This window comes from Neovison vison, chromosome 3 (genome assembly GCF_020171115.1).
Source record: "Neovison vison isolate M4711 chromosome 3, ASM_NN_V1, whole genome shotgun sequence".
Classification (NCBI taxonomy): Eukaryota; Metazoa; Chordata; class Mammalia; order Carnivora; family Mustelidae; genus Neogale; species Neogale vison.
In genome coordinates, this window is record NC_058093.1 from 65,090,907 (window position 1) to 65,109,799 (window position 18,893).

At 43.1% G+C, this 18,893-nt stretch overlaps 1 protein-coding gene across 4 annotated transcripts in view; it reads right to left on the minus strand.

Annotated features, from left to right (window-relative positions):
• STK39 (serine/threonine kinase 39) overlaps window positions 1-18,893 on the minus strand; it is a 302,762-nt gene that overhangs the window by 231,519 nt on the left and 52,350 nt on the right. For 2 of the 4 annotated variants that reach the window (XM_044242263.1, XM_044242266.1), the window contains exon 2: window positions 10,704-10,816. In XM_044242263.1, coding sequence (XP_044098198.1) covers window positions 10,704-10,816 — 113 coding nt within the window. Of the gene's footprint in view, window positions 1-10,703; window positions 10,817-16,163; window positions 16,291-18,893 lie in introns of those variants that run through there. The other 2 variants (XM_044242264.1, XM_044242265.1) reach the window with 2 other exon arrangements.

Below are 18,893 nucleotides of genomic sequence, written 5' to 3' on the forward strand. Positions count from 1 at the left end.
ACAGAATATCCTGGAAATCGGATTGCTTGGGAGGGGAAAAAAAAAAAACTACCGAAAAAATGAAAATAAAGTGCACTTAAATATGTTATGGGTCTTTTCTAATACTTCTATATGGCCTCTGTTCCCCCTACCACCACCACAAAAAAAAACCTTTTTAAAAAGTTTCTCCTACAAAGAGTAGAGGACAAGCAAGAACTGGGAATAACAGGGGTGGGACCCAGCAGAAGCCACTTAAAGAAGGGCTACACTCAAAGACCAGGAAGACTGGCTGGGAAGTGTGGCTGAGCCACTGGTCAGCCCCATTATTGGCCCAGGTTATCCTGTAGCCTTGAACCACAGCCTCCTTTAGTAAAAGGAGATTACTAATGACATTTGCATGGGATTTTTGTGAAAGAAGTGAAATGAGAGCTATGCAAAATGCCTAGCACATAACACAAACGCTAAAAGCCAGGCTCTCCTTGTCTCAGTCCCTTCTTCGAGGGTGACAGGATCATTTCTCTCTCTCAAGTGTCCTCAGTTACTGACTAAGATTCAAAGTGGCAGAGACAGCCATGGGCAGTAGCGCTCACCTTTTCCTACGGAAACATCATAGAAGGCACCTGTGCATCCTGCTGGCTCTAAGAGCTTCTGCAACGTGTGTACCTGTCACTGGGCCATGAACTTGTGGCTTTATTTCTGACTCTACGTTGTCTCCACCTGGGGTTCTCCTAAGTATTTCACCCTGTATTAAATTTATCCCACCCTGTCATATTTCAGGTGCGATGATGATACACTGTCTGAAGCTCTTCTGGGATAAGGAGTCTAAACATACCCTTATGCAAAGGGTTCAAAACACAAGGCAGAAGAGCCTGCAACTCTTGATTTCAGAGTCATAAGTTCCAGCCCCACACCGGGGGTGTAGTGATTACTTAACTAATAAAATCTTTAAAAAATAAAAATAAAAAATCACAGAGCATAGAAAAGATTTTGGAGATCTATGAATGAGGAAAAGTTCAAGCCTAGTTTCCTTTGTCCCTAAAATGAGGAGAGATTCACAAAGCACTGACAGGAAAGAAATTTCATTAGGGAAAGGAAACAGTTTCAATAGCTTCTGAATTCAAAATATTCGACTATACTTAACCAAATTAGCATATTTTCACAGCTTATGTAAATCCTAAATAGATTCTTTTTTATCTAATATCAGTGGCAAAATACCCTCCTGGGCTTTAGTTAGGAATTAAACCTCTCAACCTTCAACATCACTTGTGGTTAAATCTGAGGAGATGCCATTTGTAACTTTATTCTCTAGCAGTGGTTTTCAACCTTGCTTGCGCATTGAAGTCACCTGGGGAGCTTTAAAAAAAAAAAAACAAAAACAGTGGATCCTAGCCCCAGAGATGCTGGTATAAATTGATTTAGGAGAACAGGCTGGGAGTCAAATCTTTCAAAAGCTCCCAGGTGAGTCTAATGTTTGGCCAAAGTTGAGAACAATTGCTTTCAAGCTCAGGGCTGAGAGATGCGTCATTCCTTCAATGAAACGCTGAGAGAAAGGCACACAGCCACGTTGAAACTTAATCTAAAAAGGAAAAAATATGTGTGATTTATAAATACTACTGTATTTATCAAGAGTTGCAATTTCCAAATGCAAGAGATAACCAGATACATCTTTAAAGTGTATGCAACATCCTGCTGGCATTTAAAGAATTCCTTAAATGATGAGGATAACCGTGTTAAATAAAAACATTTTCAGTGGGGCGCCTGGGTGGCTCAGTGGGTTAAGCCTCTGCCTTTAGCTCAGGTCATGATCCCAGGGTCCGCTCAGCAGGGAGCCTGCTTCCTCCTCTCTCTCTGCCTTCCTCTCTGCCTACTTGTGATCTCTGTCAAATAAATAAATAAAATCTTTAAAAAAAAAACACTTTTAGAAAGTTATTCTCAGCTTGCAATTCCATAACATCAGCATCATAATGAAGGGTAACCTAATCCCTATTCATAAATAGCCCAATACTGTAAGTGGCAGAATTAAAACAAAAACCAAAACCATAAGCCTCAATGATACCAAATGTCAGCCACGAAATGGAAGATTGACAAAGTTCTTTTAAGAGAGATGGATTTCTTTGGACTGTCATTTTCAATCCTGAAATTGTCATTAGGAGGCATTTTAATTATAAACAAATTATACATCTCATGTGCAGCAAACTCTTGCCTCTTTTGGAATAAGATTATCAAGAGGGAGAAACCTCAAGACAGAAGAAGTCAAATATTTTGACTTATACACCTTACCAACGAATCAACCAATGTTCCTTGCCATTTAGTTTTGCAGTTGCTTTCCTATGACTTGTTTTATACAAGTACAGTCCATTGAAGGCAGGATTAGAAATGGGAAGTCTAGGGGTGCCTGGATGGCTCAGTGGGTTAAAGCCTCTGCCTTCGACTCAGGTCATGATCTCAGGATGCCGGAATCAAGCCCCACATGGGGCTCTCTGCTCAGCAGGGAGCCTGCTTCCTTCTCTCTCTGTCCCTGCCTGCCTCTCCGTTGACTTGTAATCTGTCTGTTAAATAAATAAATAAAATCTTAAAAAAAAAAAAAAAGAAAAGAAAAGAAATGGGAAGTCTAGATATTTAGAAGACGGGGAACTATCGTTATAAAATAGGAGAAAGGGAGCCTAAATTTGTGAGAGCCTTAATCAGCATACATAGAGAAGTATTTAAAACTAGAGAGAGCCGTTGTAAAAGGTAGAGTTGGAGGGCAGAAAAATGACTCGAAATCAGCAGGGTAATCACAATGGTAAGTGTCAGTTTGCTGACGGAATAGAGCGTACATCCCTGGGCCTACAGCTTGGTGATGATGTCACAAAGATGGGCATTCCCCAAAAACTGTCCAAAGGAAATGGAAGAATCTTGCTGGGAAGTGTAAGAAGCCACTGGTCCATTTCTTTTCTTCAAAAGAAACAAGGAGGGGAAAAGAACTCAGAGAATAAAAATGTGATGCTGAAATTCTATAGGAAAAACCCAAATAGGGAGGAGCCAATTTCTTCCAGAGTTGGCTGCAAAGTTCTTCAGCAAACTGGAATAAGGATGCCCTATGGGCTCTAGAAGATCTCCCGTTGAACCTCCTGGGATCCGAATCAGATTCAGCTATCCATAACTGCTATTTGGTCTTTTGATTGACTACAATTGGGAGCACTGGAAAAAGTAAAGTTGAAGACTTCATTAAAAACAGAAAGAGGAAGAAATTTTCTCGTCAGCCAACGGATGTTGCTGGAAACCTCCAGGCCAACTCTCAGCACAGCTGCTCTATTTGGCTTCATCACCCAACGATGAGAATGTGAGGTCAAACACGTCTTTTTATTTTCTGTGGTGTCCCCTGTCCCACACCGGGGGCGGGGAGCTGGGGGGAGGAATGCGACTACTGTCATCAGCCTGGGTCTCTGCCAGGGAACAGCCCTCCTGCAGGGGCAGGGGGAGCCCTGCCGGACACTCTCCAACCTTCTCCCCCAGGATTCCACAGTCCTTCTGTTTCCACAGCAGCTAATTAATTGTGGAAATAACCAAACCAAAATAAAGAAGATAACAGAGGAAAGAACAAAATCATCTGTCTCAGCCCAGGCCAACAACATTTTCCAGAAGTCCATGTGCACGGCAAAAGTGAGGTGTAAAAAAGTAAACAATATGTAACTGAAGTCGTAGTCAATATCGGCATGTTTTTCCCCATTTTCTCCTACTCTGAAAATGAGTATGTGCTGGGTCTCTTTGTTACTGAAAACGTAGGCCAGAAACGTGTGTCCCTGCAATATTCATTTCTGCTTACTCTTTGGGAAAAAAGTGAGGTGTTAACTATTTTAGCAAGCCATTTCTAACAAATGTATAAAAACACTGAAAAGTAAATTCAATTAGTGCCGTTTATTATCCAAATCCACTATGACTTTTAAGTTTGAGGTTCCAAAATGAAAAATGTTTTCTGTGATCAAATCATACATATTTCCAGCTAATGTAACTTTAGAGCTATAAAAATAGTTCTGCATACATAATAGCCTTTCTCTAATTTTTTAAAAATGTATGTCTTCAAAATGTCTAAAAATTTCCCATTCCTAATTCTGCCTTCAGTTGGACTATACTTTGTTAAACACAAACACCAAATTCTACAAAAATAATTTGTGGCTCTCTGTCAAATAAATAAATAGTTAGTGGCAAGGGACAAACACAGTAGTACGAAATTTAATGTTCGTGACCTGAAATGCTCAAAATAATATCACAGTCAGTGAAGTTGGCTTGTATTTAAATGCTATACCCTTGGTATAAAAGATCTTATGAGAAACAGCCAAATGCTATTTGTTACCATATATGATAAATGAGCTGGGATATGAATAATTAATCTACTGATTAGAAAATTCTTTTGTTCAAAAAGCATGGAAAAATATTTTCATTTCTATAATAAAGAGAGCACACATCATAGCTTCAAGCTTTTTTTTTTTTTTTTTTTTTAATTTATTTGACAGAGAGAGAGATCACAAATAGGCAGAGAGGCAGGCAGAGAGAGAGAGGAGGAAGCAGGCTCCCTGCTGAGGAAGGAGCCTGATGCGGGACTCGATCCCAGGACCCTGAGATCATGACCCGAGCCGAAGGCAGCGGCTTAACCCACTGAGCCACCCAGGCGCCCAGCTTCAAACTTTTTAAGCTGACATCCTCAACCTGGTATAATTGTTTTTCTACAATAAACAAGGCTTACAAAAGTATCAACACAATTACAGAGATTAGGAAAAACAATAAAAAAGTGTTTTTTGAATTTTTTAAAACTCAATTAAAAGGGGGGAACCCTGCTCGTGAAAATAAGTCCTCAGAGGTCTCATATTATATTATATTATTGTTTCATTTTAAAAGTATAAGAGAAGCCTATGTCAGATAATGAAACTATTAGGAGATAATTAAACTACTCTCCCAAACGACCATTAGGTAAAATAAATACCTAGAGCTTTATTCTCCAAAATAACCTACAAATCACAGCTAATCTGGTTCCTCTAAACACAAGGAAGGAAAGTGGGAAGAAAGGAAGAGATGACTAGAGAGGGAACAGCAGGTCAAGAGAAATAAGAAATAATAAAATAACACTTTAGCAAAAAGCAAAGGCAGTGGCTTTGTTCTGAGGGAAGTAAACGATTGAGTTATCTACAAACACAGTTAGTGAAACACAGCAAAATATCCTCATAAAGATGATATAGGAAGAGAAGGGCAGATGTCGGATTTTTTCCAGCTGGAGACAGAAACTCTTTCGTTATGTACATGGGGTAGGCAGATGACCCACTGAGTACCTAAACGTATGCATGTACACTGGATTGTTATTGCTACACTCTAATACTGGAGTGACTTGATCCTCTCCTGAATTATGATGCATAATTTGCTACCAATCAGTGTTTTTGTTCAAGGGATTATTAAAAGGAATTTCTTTAAAGAATTAATTTTTAAATACTCAAAACCATAGAACTTTGGGACTGAAAATAAGTTTTGCCCTCAAGCAGAATTCTTTATTGAACAAATGAGGATACAAAGGGCCAAAGGTGAAACCAACTCCTCTCAAGACCATGATCCATGTGAAGGACACAGGCCCTCTGACCCAGGAAGCCATTTTCCCTCTATCACAAGTTTCAGCAACCATGTGTAGCCATTGTTTGTTGAAATGATTTTGCTCACATTTGTAACCTGTTATATATTAAAACATTGTAATGATCATTATATATTGTTTTATACTGAAATCACTTAACTGGTTTTATGTATTTATTTATTTATTTATTTTGCCTTTTTTTTTTTTTTTTTTCCTTTCTTGAAGAAACAAGCGCTTCGTGTGGCCCCAAGGCCAAGGTTTCTCCTACACACACAGCACTCCTGCCCCTGGGAATTAAAGTTTTAGCCGCGCTGATGTTTATGAAGGAATGAGAAAATGCTACAGAGTTTTCTGTGACTGGTACCAAACACAGACTAAAAATATGAGAACTTGAGTCTAGAGAAAAAAACATTGAGAAGGCTATGGCTAAAGTCTAAGAACCATAAAGTCAAGTAAGGTGATGAACCAAAATGTCCGTCAATCCCTTGGTAAAAATTTTAAGAAGAGTTCTTGAAGGATGGAAAAAGTGGGTCTTAGGATAAATAAAGGGAAGGACGACTATGTCACATTTATGGAAATCACTGTCACCTGGACATAGAGACTGAAAGATGGCTTCAAAAAAGTGGATGATTTCTTCCCCGTGAAATGGAATTTTAAAGGAAGTGAGAGGGCCCTCGAGCAGCACATCCCTAACTCTGAGGCTGACCACAAACCAGAGAATTAAGCTCTTTCAAGAAACCTCAAGGCCATCTTCACATAAAATATACTCGCCAGCATGACAGTGGTTAGGACCTGTTTAAGCAAGTCTGGAATTCCTATTGAAAAGCAAGAACTACCTCAATGGAATGCATGTTAGAGAATCTGTTAAACCATTTCTAGATAAATAGAGAGAAAAAGTGCAGAAAGAATTCATAGCTCAAAATGCTCACCAACGCAACGTAAGAATGAAGAAACTCATTGACCAGTCCCCGGGCTCCCCAAAAAAGAACAATTAACTTTATTTTCCCATTGTCTAGTTCAGTGGCTAGCATTTTGTAGGGTTTAATAGCCATGCAGTTGACAACCTCTGCTCTGAAGCTATAAATGTCTCCTAGAGAGGGTTAAGCCTGTTATAGTCATCTACACCACTGTGGGATTAAAAAGTGTGGGATTAACATATCTCAGAAATTATGAAAGCATCTAGGTAGGAATGGTCAGGAATATAGAACATTCCAGGAACATCCCCTGACTCTTGGAAAATTAACCACCAAATCATCATACCTAGAGAGTTTGGGATGTAGGTAAAAGCCAAATTCTAATACATCTATGAAAATTGTTTTAAATGCCTAGAAAAAGAATTAAGTTAACTACATGATCTTCATGTAATGCCAAGAAAAACATTTGTTCTAGGGTTTTCTAATTGCTATTAAGATGAATTTTTAGCAAGCCTATTGCTTTGTCCTCTGATATATACTCCCAGAACAGACCCTTCTTACAGGCCTGAGCACAGCAGTGTACAAACTCATTAAATATTTACCAGATAAATTACTAAATGTGTATTAGATCTGGAACCAAATTGTCACTGAGGAATATCAGAGTACCCCTTTCAATGGTTTAAAAAAAAAAAAAAATCTTTTTATTTAAATCACCACTTATTTAGCACCAGTGATTTCATTGAATATTTCTTTTTCTCCCTTCATTCTCAGAGACACCAAGCCTGTAATTATCACTTTGCTTCAGAAATCATGACCATGGGGCGCCTGGGTGGCTCAGAGGGTTAAGCCTCTGCCTTCGGCTCAGGTCATGATCCCAGATCCTGGGATCAAGCCCCGAATCAGACTCTCTGCTCAGCAGGGAGCCTGCTTCCCCATCTCTCTCTCTCTGCCTGCCTTTCTGCCTACTTGGGATCTCTGTCTGTCAAAGAAATAAAAAATATTAAAAAAAAAAAAGAAAAGAAAGAAAGAAATCATGAGCACCTGAATCCTTCTTCAGCCAACGTGAAGTAAACCCCCTCTGACCACGGACACTGACAGGATTTGCACTATGGAGCAGCAGAGTCCAGGGACAGCTGTCTAGAACTGCTCTGGGCCATCACAGAGGGCCTGTGAGTGTCAATCCTACCTTACTGGGGGGCGGGAGCAAGGGGGTAGGGACGTGGCAGAGAGAAGGAAGTGGGAGGTAGGTAACACAAGTTCAGCAGGGGAGGCCAACATCCCACCAGCAAGCAAACCGTTGACAACTGTGACTTCTATGACATAACGCTGCACGAGATAAGGATTCCAGTGGCCACTGTTTCTTACAGGAACAATGGCTTCCAGTTAACACATGGCACAGTTTGTGAAACGACGCGAGCACTGACCTGTACATAACGCACGCGTGCACGCACGCACAGACACGGAATTAAAGGATTATTAGGATATCGGATGTCCAAACACTGCCAAAATGTGAACCCAGAGAGATAATAAAAGTGCAAGAAGCAGCAGTATTTGAAATTGAGAGGATTATAGCAACTTTGCTCCACACAACCTCATGTGCCAAGAGTGGGGCCACAGAAGCCTGGCAACATTAGGCAGCCCATCCTGTAAACTCCACTTCTCTCTGTTTGCCAAGGACAAACATCCCAGAGAACCATAACCACTCACCCCCATCTTCTGAAATATCAAAGACATCAAAAGGTCAAAGGTGCAAGGTTAAGGCACGATCAAAGCAAGGAATCAATATACCTTTAAAATGAAAAATAGGTAACTATACATATAGACTATGTCCTGTTAACACAATGTGGGCATTAAGGGGGGAGGGGAGAATGAGAGAAATAAACTAACTGCTAATAAGCAAACTCATAAATCCAAAAACCTCAGAAAAATGAGCCAAGCCCCAAATCATAAAACCAGGTCCTTACATGTGTAGCTCTGCCTAAATTATGAGTATATCCAAATGACACTGTTATGGTCCCTGGTCCCAGGGACACAGAGGAAATGGTTCCCCCAAGCCCCTTTCTCCCTACCCCTGCTGCCTCCACCAGGACTGTCATTAGCTCCCATTGCTGGCAGCCAGCCGCTAACGAACAGCCAGCGGAGGGAGAACATGGAGGCGTGGGGCAACTTAGGCCTTGTTGAGACCAGGGACCACAGCGTCAGCCCAGGAGGCTGGTTCCAGAATTGCTACAAACAAAGGCACACACACAGCTTCACAGAGACCCTGTATAAATATTCTGCAGCTGGCAACAGGACAGCCAAGGGATCTCCAATGGAGTACCACGATCAAGTACAACCATCACGGGCAAATTTGTGAGTAGTTATTTCCAAACAGAGCATACGGTTAAATGGGCACTCCGATTCAAAAAAAATAGTGTATACTCAGTACAGCCACAGAATTTGAGGACTCCCAAAGGGATCTGAGACAGTTCCTAATCCAACTCTTTCTAAATAGTGCTGTGCTGTTAGGTGACTCGACCAAAGGTAGAAAACAAGTCGGCGGCAGGAGGAGCACCCAGCTCTCCCCACAGTTTGTTTAGTGCTTTTTTTTTTTTTTTTAAGATTTTATTTATTTATTTGTGAGAGAGAGAGGGAGAGAGAGCGAGCACAGGCAGACAGAGGCAGAGGGAGAAGCAGGCTCTCTGCCGAGCAAGGAGCCCGATGTGGGACTCGATCCCAGGACGCTGGGATCATGACCCGAGCCGAAGGCAGCTGCTTAACCAACTGAGCCACCCAGGCGTCCCTGTTTAGTGCTTTTTCCACTTGGGGAAAGTGACCTTCAAAATGGGTCAGATGACAAAGGCACAATTTTGTTGGTCACTCTGATCATAAGCAACCATGCAGCAATCATTTCAGCAAGAGCAAAGCACAGCTGAAATTTTGAAGAAGGTAAAAGCCTTAAATGTATATAAATTTTGTGGGGTTTGGGTTTTTGCTTTTTGGTTTTTGGTTTTTTTAGTTAACACTAAATTGTGGAAGCTCTTGCTTTAATCTGAGTTTTAGTGGGCAATCTGTTGCTTCAATCCCAGAGAAATCTATGCTTCGTGGAGCCTAATTTAAAATGGAAGGCCAAACAGATCTGGAAAAGTACAGCTTTACCCTTCTACTTAATTTATACTATAGTGTGCTGTAATTAAGCCTGAAATAAAAGCTATATTCTGAGTAGAGACAAAAAGCTCTTGTTAATGACATTTCATTCTCAATGTAGAAAACAACAAAAGGCTTCTTCATTTGGAGCCAAATGTCATTATACTTTGTAGCTTGTGTGGAGCGACTGGACTAATATTTGTACTGGGATTAGGGTTGGGATAACCAATCAGTTAACTCCTCCATGCAGTTTCCTATTATCCTCAAATAAGTGGCCAAAAGGCAAAAAAAAAAAAAAAAAAAGGAGAGAGAGAGAGAGAGAATTGGCAGGCAGAACGTCAACTATATTTATGAGATTAAACTCTCAAACCCTTCACAGTTTGCTGGGCAACTAATAACCATTTGCCAAGCTGTTCATTTAATAATGAGTCAGTTAAGCCAAAAGCAAATGTTGCTGCAACCAACCAAAGCAACTAGAGTCTATCCACAAAGTTCCAATTATTTATGTAATGTACATACTTCATTTAGAATAAGAAGTCCAAGCTGCCGTGTACAAAAAAACAAACTCCCCTTATTAGCCAAATGCAAGCTACCCTACGGTATCTTGAATAACGAAAATGTGTACGTCATCTGGCAATTTCTGAGAGGCAAAATGACTGACAGGGCTTGGGGAGTAATTCCTATTTATGTCGTGACTCTGGACGCAGGGGCCCGCAGCTCTCCAGCCCAGCTCGGCACCCAGCATCATGTGACCTGCGAGGTCATCGAACTGGGTCTGTTTCCTGGTTTTCCAAAAGAAGAGTGTCCGTGCTGAGACCAGTCCCACCCTGGAAGGATGAGGACTGAACAAAATCCCGCTGGTCAGAGCGACGGAAGTTGCACGGTATACAGCACAACTGCGAGGGACCGTGTCATTCATCAGGGGACTGGAAGGGCAGTGTGGGCTGCTTTCCAAGAAATGCGTGTGTCGGAAGAGGAGAGAACACCCAGCTGCCTTTGCTCTCTCTTCCCCCCTGCTTCTCCGGCCCGTCTCTGCATACCCATCGGTAGAGAAAAGCAGCACGCGGGCATCCTCCACTTTTACTTACTAATAGTTCGTCCATACTGGTCTGGCATTTTTCCAGGTTGATCCGTTTTATAGCCACGCGCTCTTGCCTGGGCTTGCAGAGAGCAGCCTGAACCACGGCCGTAGCTCCACTGCCTGAAACAGAAGGAAAACAGCGTCAGCTCTCCGGTGGCGCGCGGTCTGGTTACGTCGTGACCCCCTTCCTAAACAAATACCTGTTGGGTTTTTTTTTAAGTCTTCTACTCGACGTATTCAAAACATTGCCTTTTAACACATTCTCAGAGAGCTTCTGAGTCTGAAAATAATTCTCTGCGGAAGAAGCAGCAAAGAGGGGACTGTTCGATGGGATATAAAAACAGTGCCCGCCCCTCAGAAGCCACGATCCACACCAAAAGAGCCCACCATGATCCAGCACGTTGACTGCTGCCCAGAGCGGGGGCTGATGACGCGACAAGGCTGAGGTCACGGGGCTGGGGGCCACGAGCCTCTAAGCACAGCACTGCCTGGAGGCCTTTGAGCGTCCCGGGCTCCCAGGATTCTCTAACTTCAGTGCCCTTAAAAAAATCTCAAGCTCTTCTTCCACTTCAGCCCAACCCAAACCACTCCAGCCTGAACTACTTCAGGGTCTCCACAAGACACCGTGACAGCTTATCTGCTCTGAGTGCTCTTTGAGCTTATTCCTTCTGAATGTGCTCTCCCATTAGAAGAACAGGGATCAACTGAGGATTCTCGTGTTGGAAGCACGACTTTCAAAGATGCCACGCAAGTGATGCAAATGTGTAATTACAAAAGCTCTCAGTATTCACATGAATTTCCTATTTCTAAGGTTTCATGATCTTTAGCTAATGCACTCAAACTCCTAGGAGACAGAGTCATGTCATTATCCATATTTTATAAGAGCAAAATGTAGACGTGTAATGATTTGTGGCAGAGCACAAAGAGCTCCTAATCCGATTTCTATTCCATGGGGGCAGAGAGACCTCCAGGTTAAGGAATCCCACTTCTGCAACGAATATCAAAAACTTTCCACTGCAAGACAGCCAAGCAGAGAAACAGCCTGTACTCAGGATTGTGCAAAAAGGTACCCAGACACGACCATGTACCTTTCTCCTTAAAGCTTTTCTTCAAGAATGACTTCTCAATTGAGTCATCTAATAGCATCAGAGGGGGGAGGGGGCAGCTTTGGGCAATACAGAAGGGAGATCAGTATTAGCTTTCCTTACAGATGTGATAGACAGGCATGACATTTCTAGGGCAAATCAATCCTTTCCCACATCAAGGAGGTGCCCCAGTAGGTGTCTTTGAAGCTGAAGGTCTGCCTTTCTTCTGTCCTGTAGTCTCAACATCCACTCTGGCCCCCAGATCTGGTGTCCCAAACAGATCACCCTATGCTCCAAAACCAGGTCTCCAACTTCAAGACTTCCATTCCAGAAAGTCCAACCTGTGTTCACCGAGGGAGGAGAAAATCCACCTATACAAACAGCCCCCTGTACGGTAGGCACTTCCTCATGCAATTCTCATTATAAGCTTACACATTTTTTTTGTTCCTAGCCTCATTTTATACGTGAGAACACTGGGACTTGGAAAATTTGCCCACGCAGCTAAGCGCCTAGGGGGGTCTGAGTCAGGCCAGCCAGTCTCCAGGCTCCATGCCTTTCCCTGCTTCCCAGAGGCCAGGGCCCATGCTTCCTTTCCCTGCTTGTCCTGGCCTTATAGGACAGAAAAAAATGTCCTACATGCTTGAACAAAAGAGAAACCACCTAGAGGGAAAATTCAAGTGAGACTTGAATTTCAAGGAGAGAGTGCTATCGTCAGCAGTTTTTGAAAGGACCTCCCCATCCTTAATCTCACTGCCTTTCCATCAGCGACTGTTCCAAGTCCCACCATATCGGTCTTGGTCCTACAGATCAGAGCATGCTGGGTTCACTCCAGAATGCTCTAGATACGAGAGCCAAATACTACAAAGAGGCCTGCTGATAGCAAAGTGTACTTTCCAGTCAAGGTCTCCAGAACAAGAGGCCATCACTGACTGAGCTGCAGAGAAAGTGGTAAGTGGCTGGTTAGCACTGGGCCCGGTGTCCAGCAGAGAAATCAACACGCAGAGAAATCAACACACATCTTTAACGGGCTGCTGATGGGAAGCCCTTCTCAGCTCTACCTGTTGTAAATCTCCCCCCAATTCTTAATCCTTAATCCACATCCCACAATGTTTTCAAAGCAGGGGAACTGAAAAACAAGGAAGATGAAAACAAACTCCCAGAAAGGATAACCAAGTGCCTGTAAGAGGGAGCTGCCTCCTGTGGTCTGGGAAATCCTTGACTATAAAAGTCTGCTGATTTCCACAGACACGTGTAAGAATGCAGACAAAAATAAGAATTCTGGACAGAAAGAGGTAGCAGGAGGGAAAGTCTTTTATTAGAGCTTCACAACTAGAGAATTGTTATTACTTAAGGACTAGAACTGACTAAAGAACAACGGGCAGCTTCTCGTCTGGAGAGAGAATCATCCTAAGGTTACTGTCATAGGGTGAAGGCACGGAACCACGCACTGGACCATGTAGGAGACACCGCTTTGACCCCAAAGATTTGCCTCAACTGCCAGGGAGATCAAGAACAATGACAGAGGGACAGGAAGGCTTCAGGACCATCAAGTCCAATCCCCAGCTTTATGGATGAGGAAGGGAAGGGAAGAGCAGTCCTACCAGAAACCACCTTGATCTGGACCGACTTCCAGCCTCCCCAACTGGGCGAAGTAAATGCCTGTTGTTAGGCACACCCGCCGCGGAATGTTTTGTTATAGCAGCCAGAGCTGACTAATACAAAGGCCTTTCATTGTGTGTTCTAAGTCCCCACCCCGCTATCACCTGTGGTAAATAATGCCGTACAAATTACAAGTTCTCAACTGCCTGATTAAGTCAACAGCAAGATTAGGTAACGCTCAGTGGAAGGGCCTCTGGTTGGCCACTGTAGCTCTCAGATCTTGGGTTAGTAAGAACCCAGAAAAGGAGGTTCAACAAACATTCTACCCTATCTTTTCAATCCTGGTACCAATTTCCTCTGTGGCATTGGGCCTAATTTTTCTCTAAATCTCAGTTTCCTTGATGGGCATAATACAAGCTACCCGTGAGGCCTAATAACATCCCTGGAAACATCAACTCAGTAAATATTAGGCTCTCTCTCCAGAATGTATTTTCTGCACCTGCACAATTAAGGAGGTAGACTATCTGGAGTTTGCACAACCCCCACCACCACCATCCAGGGAAAAAAAGGGAAGGCCAAGTACGTCCAGGTCAATACTAAGTACCATTCTATTTACAGGAAGATACAGTTGGTTTAAAGAGGAGAGAAAGGAGGGCTAGGTTTGAAAACTGGAAGACTAACTGATTTCTAAGGTCAGAGATGGCATAATGAGTCTAAGAGTCTGAAATACAAGAAAAGCATCCAGAGAATTCTGGATGAATTAAGATTTTATAACTAAACTTCTTATTGAAAAGGTACTCTGACATCTAACCTAAACTAGAAATTACTTTAAAAAGTCTCTGTCTACCCAGATCGCATGAGTTTGTAATCTAGCCTTGCCACACATACTAAATGCCTCTTCTTCGACCACTGACACTTCAGTTTCTTCATTTGTATGATGGCGATAATACCACAGAGCTTCCAGGGTGGCTGTGAGGATCAAATGGGTTAATATGTGGAAAGCCGGTGGAATGGTGCCTTGTATATAGGAAGCACTAATTAAATCTTACGTTAGGGGGTGCGTGGGTGGCTCAGTGGGTTAAAGCCTCTGCCTTCAGCTCAGGTCATGATCCCAGGGTCCTGGGATTGAGACCCGCATCGGGCTCCCTGCTCGGTGGGGAGTCTGCTTCCTCCTCCTCCTCTCTCTCTCTCTCTCTCTCTCTCTGCCTACTTGAGATCTCTGTCTGTCAAATGAATAAATAAAATCTTAAAAAGAATTTCTTTAAAAAAATAATCTTATGTTAGTATTACTTCTCAGTAATACTAACTAAGAAGTTAGTATTCTTCTCTAGTATTACTTCTCGTTATTTCTCAGGGAAATCCCTCCAAGTCAACCGGTGTCCGGCCAATTTGTTGTTTCAATGCTACAGATTTCATGAAGTTGACAAACCATAATTTATTCAGTCCTTCCTCTATTGGTCAGTCTTCTTTCTATGTCCAGCTTTCCCTCTAATCTGAATAATGTAGCAATAAACAGCTGGTCCTTTAAAATACACATATGAGTCCACAAGAACTTTTCTTTACGTTCAAGTTAGGACATGGTCAACTGTCCAGTAGCCTCTCCTCATAAACATTAGGAATTAAAAAACAAACCAACCAAATATATATTATATCAGCCTATAACATGAGTAGTGGCCAGTGGAAGGAAGCTGTCATCGCAGCCTCCTTAAATGAGGAGCGCCAAACCAAAACTTCTCTTAAGAGTTTGCCTATCTTGCAGCACATGAAAGGACTCCTTCATTATGCCTACCTGTCCTTTCTCAGCACATAGTGTCCAGAGCTGCTCAGGCTTTCTTTTTGGATGTGCTCGTTGGTGGTAGATAATTAACAAAACAAATGGCTTGGACCAGCTGATGACTTCTTCCAATTCTCTGTTTATCCAACTTACTACACGTGTTCTATTTATATCACGGGTCCAACCTCGAAGCCCAAAAGGCCAGTGAAGGTCATATGAGAGCCGGAAGACGGCCGGCGCGTAAATGGACACACATGTGAACTCTGGGGGGACACAGCTGTCACTCCGCCTCCACTAATGTCGCCATGTAAGAGCGCTGACTTAGCACAGCCAGATTCGGATTTTTGCAGCAAAGCTGAAAACTCAGAATTTTGTTTGAAATCTTCTAATATGATAAAGTGAGGAATTAAAAATTTTTTTAAATATAAAAGCATTGTGAGTCACATGAAAGCTTGCCATGGGCTGTATTTTGCCTCTGTGTAACTACTATTTGGCTTCAAAGGTGCACCCTTCCATACCCGATGGCCCAATTTTTAAATTATCTATTAGCTTACACACACACTTCTGGATCAAAAGTGATCACATTTCCAATGATGACACATAATGTATGTACGTCCTGATTGACTAGATGTGGCCGTGGTGCCATCCACCTTATCCCACTATTTCCCACCTTCATTTGGCGCGTTCTGTGTGAAAGGAACAGCACAGTAAACACTTCAGTCAAACACGAAGGAGACAAGCCGTGAGACAGGTGTCATATGGAATTCGCTATATGGATTCCTTAACAAAACGGAACCTCCTGCCAGCCTGTCTGATAAATGGTACACAGACTGTGTGTATACACACTGGGCAGGGCACAGCAAGGCCACGTTTCTCAAGGAAACTGCAAACAGGAGCCACTCCCCCTACCCCCACCCCGGCACCAAGTGACCTTGTTTGTGTTACAACAACCACGCTGGCTGAGCGACATCCTTCCGCTACTGTCAAAAGAACCAGTCCGTGGACCTACCTTCTGGGATTGCTGGAGCAGAGTTAGAGCTCACGCAAAGTAAAATAAAGGTGAGGCCGGTGAGCAAATATGCCCACATTTCACCACTGACCTGCCAACTCCCTTACCTGGGAGAGCCTGGCTTGTTGAAACCTTTAGAGGTCACAGACCTCCCCAAAGGAGAGCAGCGCTTGTATGTAACTTGGCAAGAACCATCTGATAATGCCACAGAAAAACAAAAAGTAGCCTGGGGATCTGATCCTAAGAGAGATAGAGGGAAACTGGGATGTGGAACCAAACTGAAATGAATGTCAGCAAATTCACCTTGGACCTCAAGCCACATCGAAAGCAATTAAACAATTAAAACAAACAAACGCATTAAAAAAAAAAAAAACCCTACATGACACTTATTAAATTCAGAAGTTACGTGGATTGGCGTTACTGATATAATTAAAATCAATAATGAATATGGCGGGGGTACAAGTAAATTCTAGGCACCTGGTTAAAGAGTGGTAAGTACATGATAAGGAATTATTAAATAACTGACTCTAACTGCCATCAAATTCAATGTGGTTAATATTGGGATTTACTCGCAGACATTTTTTGTTTTCTTAATGATATACACGAGATGATGAATAGGGCTTAGATCCCTCAAACCTGAAACTGTATTCTAGGAGTCTAATCCTGATGCTGAAATTAAACCAACACGAAACTTGGAGGAAACCTCTCTGTCCAAGAATGTGCATTTATTTGCTAAAAAAAAAAAAGAACATCCAATTTTGCTGGGGTGGGGATGTTTGACCAGCTAGCCCCAGGGCTTGGCCAGGAATCACCTGAGATGCTGTGTCCTCTAGCAACCATGGGCGGATAGTCATTTCCTCTCTGCTCCCAAGGACCCAGTACAGCCTCAACCCAGCACTTAACGGGATCCCGAGTGGTCTTCCCCAGACTTACTACTTCTAGAATAAGCCCTTCGGCCAATGCCCCAGCCTAGAACGCAGGAAGCCCTAGGTAAGGGTTTGCTAAGTGAATAAAACCCACATCAACCCGTCCCTGGGGAAGACACCTAGACACAAGGGAGATGAAGCTGTGTTCTGCACGGGGAGTGCTAGGGCCCTTGCTGACTCTGCAGTCCAGAGGCAAGGAGGAAGAGCAATGTTATCCCTGACCTGCTGTATGTGTTTTAAGCCGGTAGCTGGGGATGTAGCAATTAACGTCAAGAACAGGCCTAGGGAGGCTACCTGCCTGAAGGCATTTCTGATCTGCAGAACATCTGTTTTAATTTTAGAGTCAATGTCATAGGAAAGCTCATACTGAAGAGCAGTGTTCCTCCAGAATTGGTAGGGAAACTCGGTTTTCATAAATTAAATCCTCTGGCCACCGCCCACGCGAAATGAGCCGAGGTAATATAGTAGGGCCTTTGATGACTGCCCTTGAGTATAAAGCAGTGACATCAAACAGCTAACAATGTGAAGAGGTGACAGGAGCCAGCAGCAGCCCTCCCAATCCATCCTAGGAGCCATCACATCAGGCCCTGGACGGCAGGAGGGACACATTCCTGCAGGGCAAATTTGATTTTTAAGTTCATTTAAAGGTCGAATTCAAGTCCTTGCCCCTTGCACACTCCAAGCCCCATGATCTGACAGGACTGAAAAACTTCCTGTCCTGCTCCAAGGGGGCAGTTCAACCCCTCCCTGCAAAGCCCACTTGTTCTACTGATTAAATCAACCGAACAGAAGCCAACATTCCACAGAGGAATGTCCATTGCTATTCATACAGATAAACAGATACACCCACTGGTGAAGGCCAAAAGACACAAGTATCCTAGTTGCAACGGGGTGTTCTAACATGGCGTCTCTCCTTCCTCGCGGCTCCAACCTTGAGACACCTGGAAATGGGAAAGGCTACAAATACAAAAAGAAGAACCAGTCTCTACTCCAAGGTCAGTCCCATTTATCCCGTCTCAGCTACATGTATGTTGCCTTTGTGTGACTAAGAGAAAGGTCTCCCTCTGACTGGACATGAACCTGGACGTGCAAGGCCTGGTTCTTGTGGAGACACATTGGTTGAAGCACGACGACGGGGGAAGGAAGCACCTTTCTCCCAGTTAAGTGCATCATAGCTCACTGGGCTGAACGAGGGCTGGTGTTCAGCCTCCGTGGGCAATGCACAACCTCGGTGGCCTTGGAACAAAGATTAGCATGGCCAAAACACCCATCCTATAAAAAGGAAAATAAGTAAAGTTTGTTTCTAAGCCTCAGAACAACAACCCCAGACTTAAGAAACAGCCCCATGAGAAAGCCCTGGATTGGGATGGATTTTCTCAAAAGCCTCTGAGACAGAATAAGAATATCAGAAACACCTACAACGTCTGTTTCAAAAGCAGATTCTTGAGCCCATATTCAACCTACTGAATCGGGATTAGTAAAACTAGTGGCCTGATAGGTTCTTTTTAATTTTTTTTTTTTTTTTTTTTTTTTAAGAGAGAGCTCAAGCATGAGCGGAGGGGAGGGGCAGACAGAAAGAATCTTAAGCAGGCTCCATGCATGGAGCCCAACTTGGGGCTCAGTCTCAGAACCCTGAGGATCGTGACCTGAGCCAAAATCAAGAATCGGGGGCGCCTGGGTGGCTCAGTTGGTTAAGTGACTGCCTTCGGCTCAGGTCACGATCTTGGGAGTCCCACACTGGGCTCCCTGCTTGACAGGGAGTCTGCTTCTCCCACCGACCTCTCTCCGCCCACACTCTATGTCT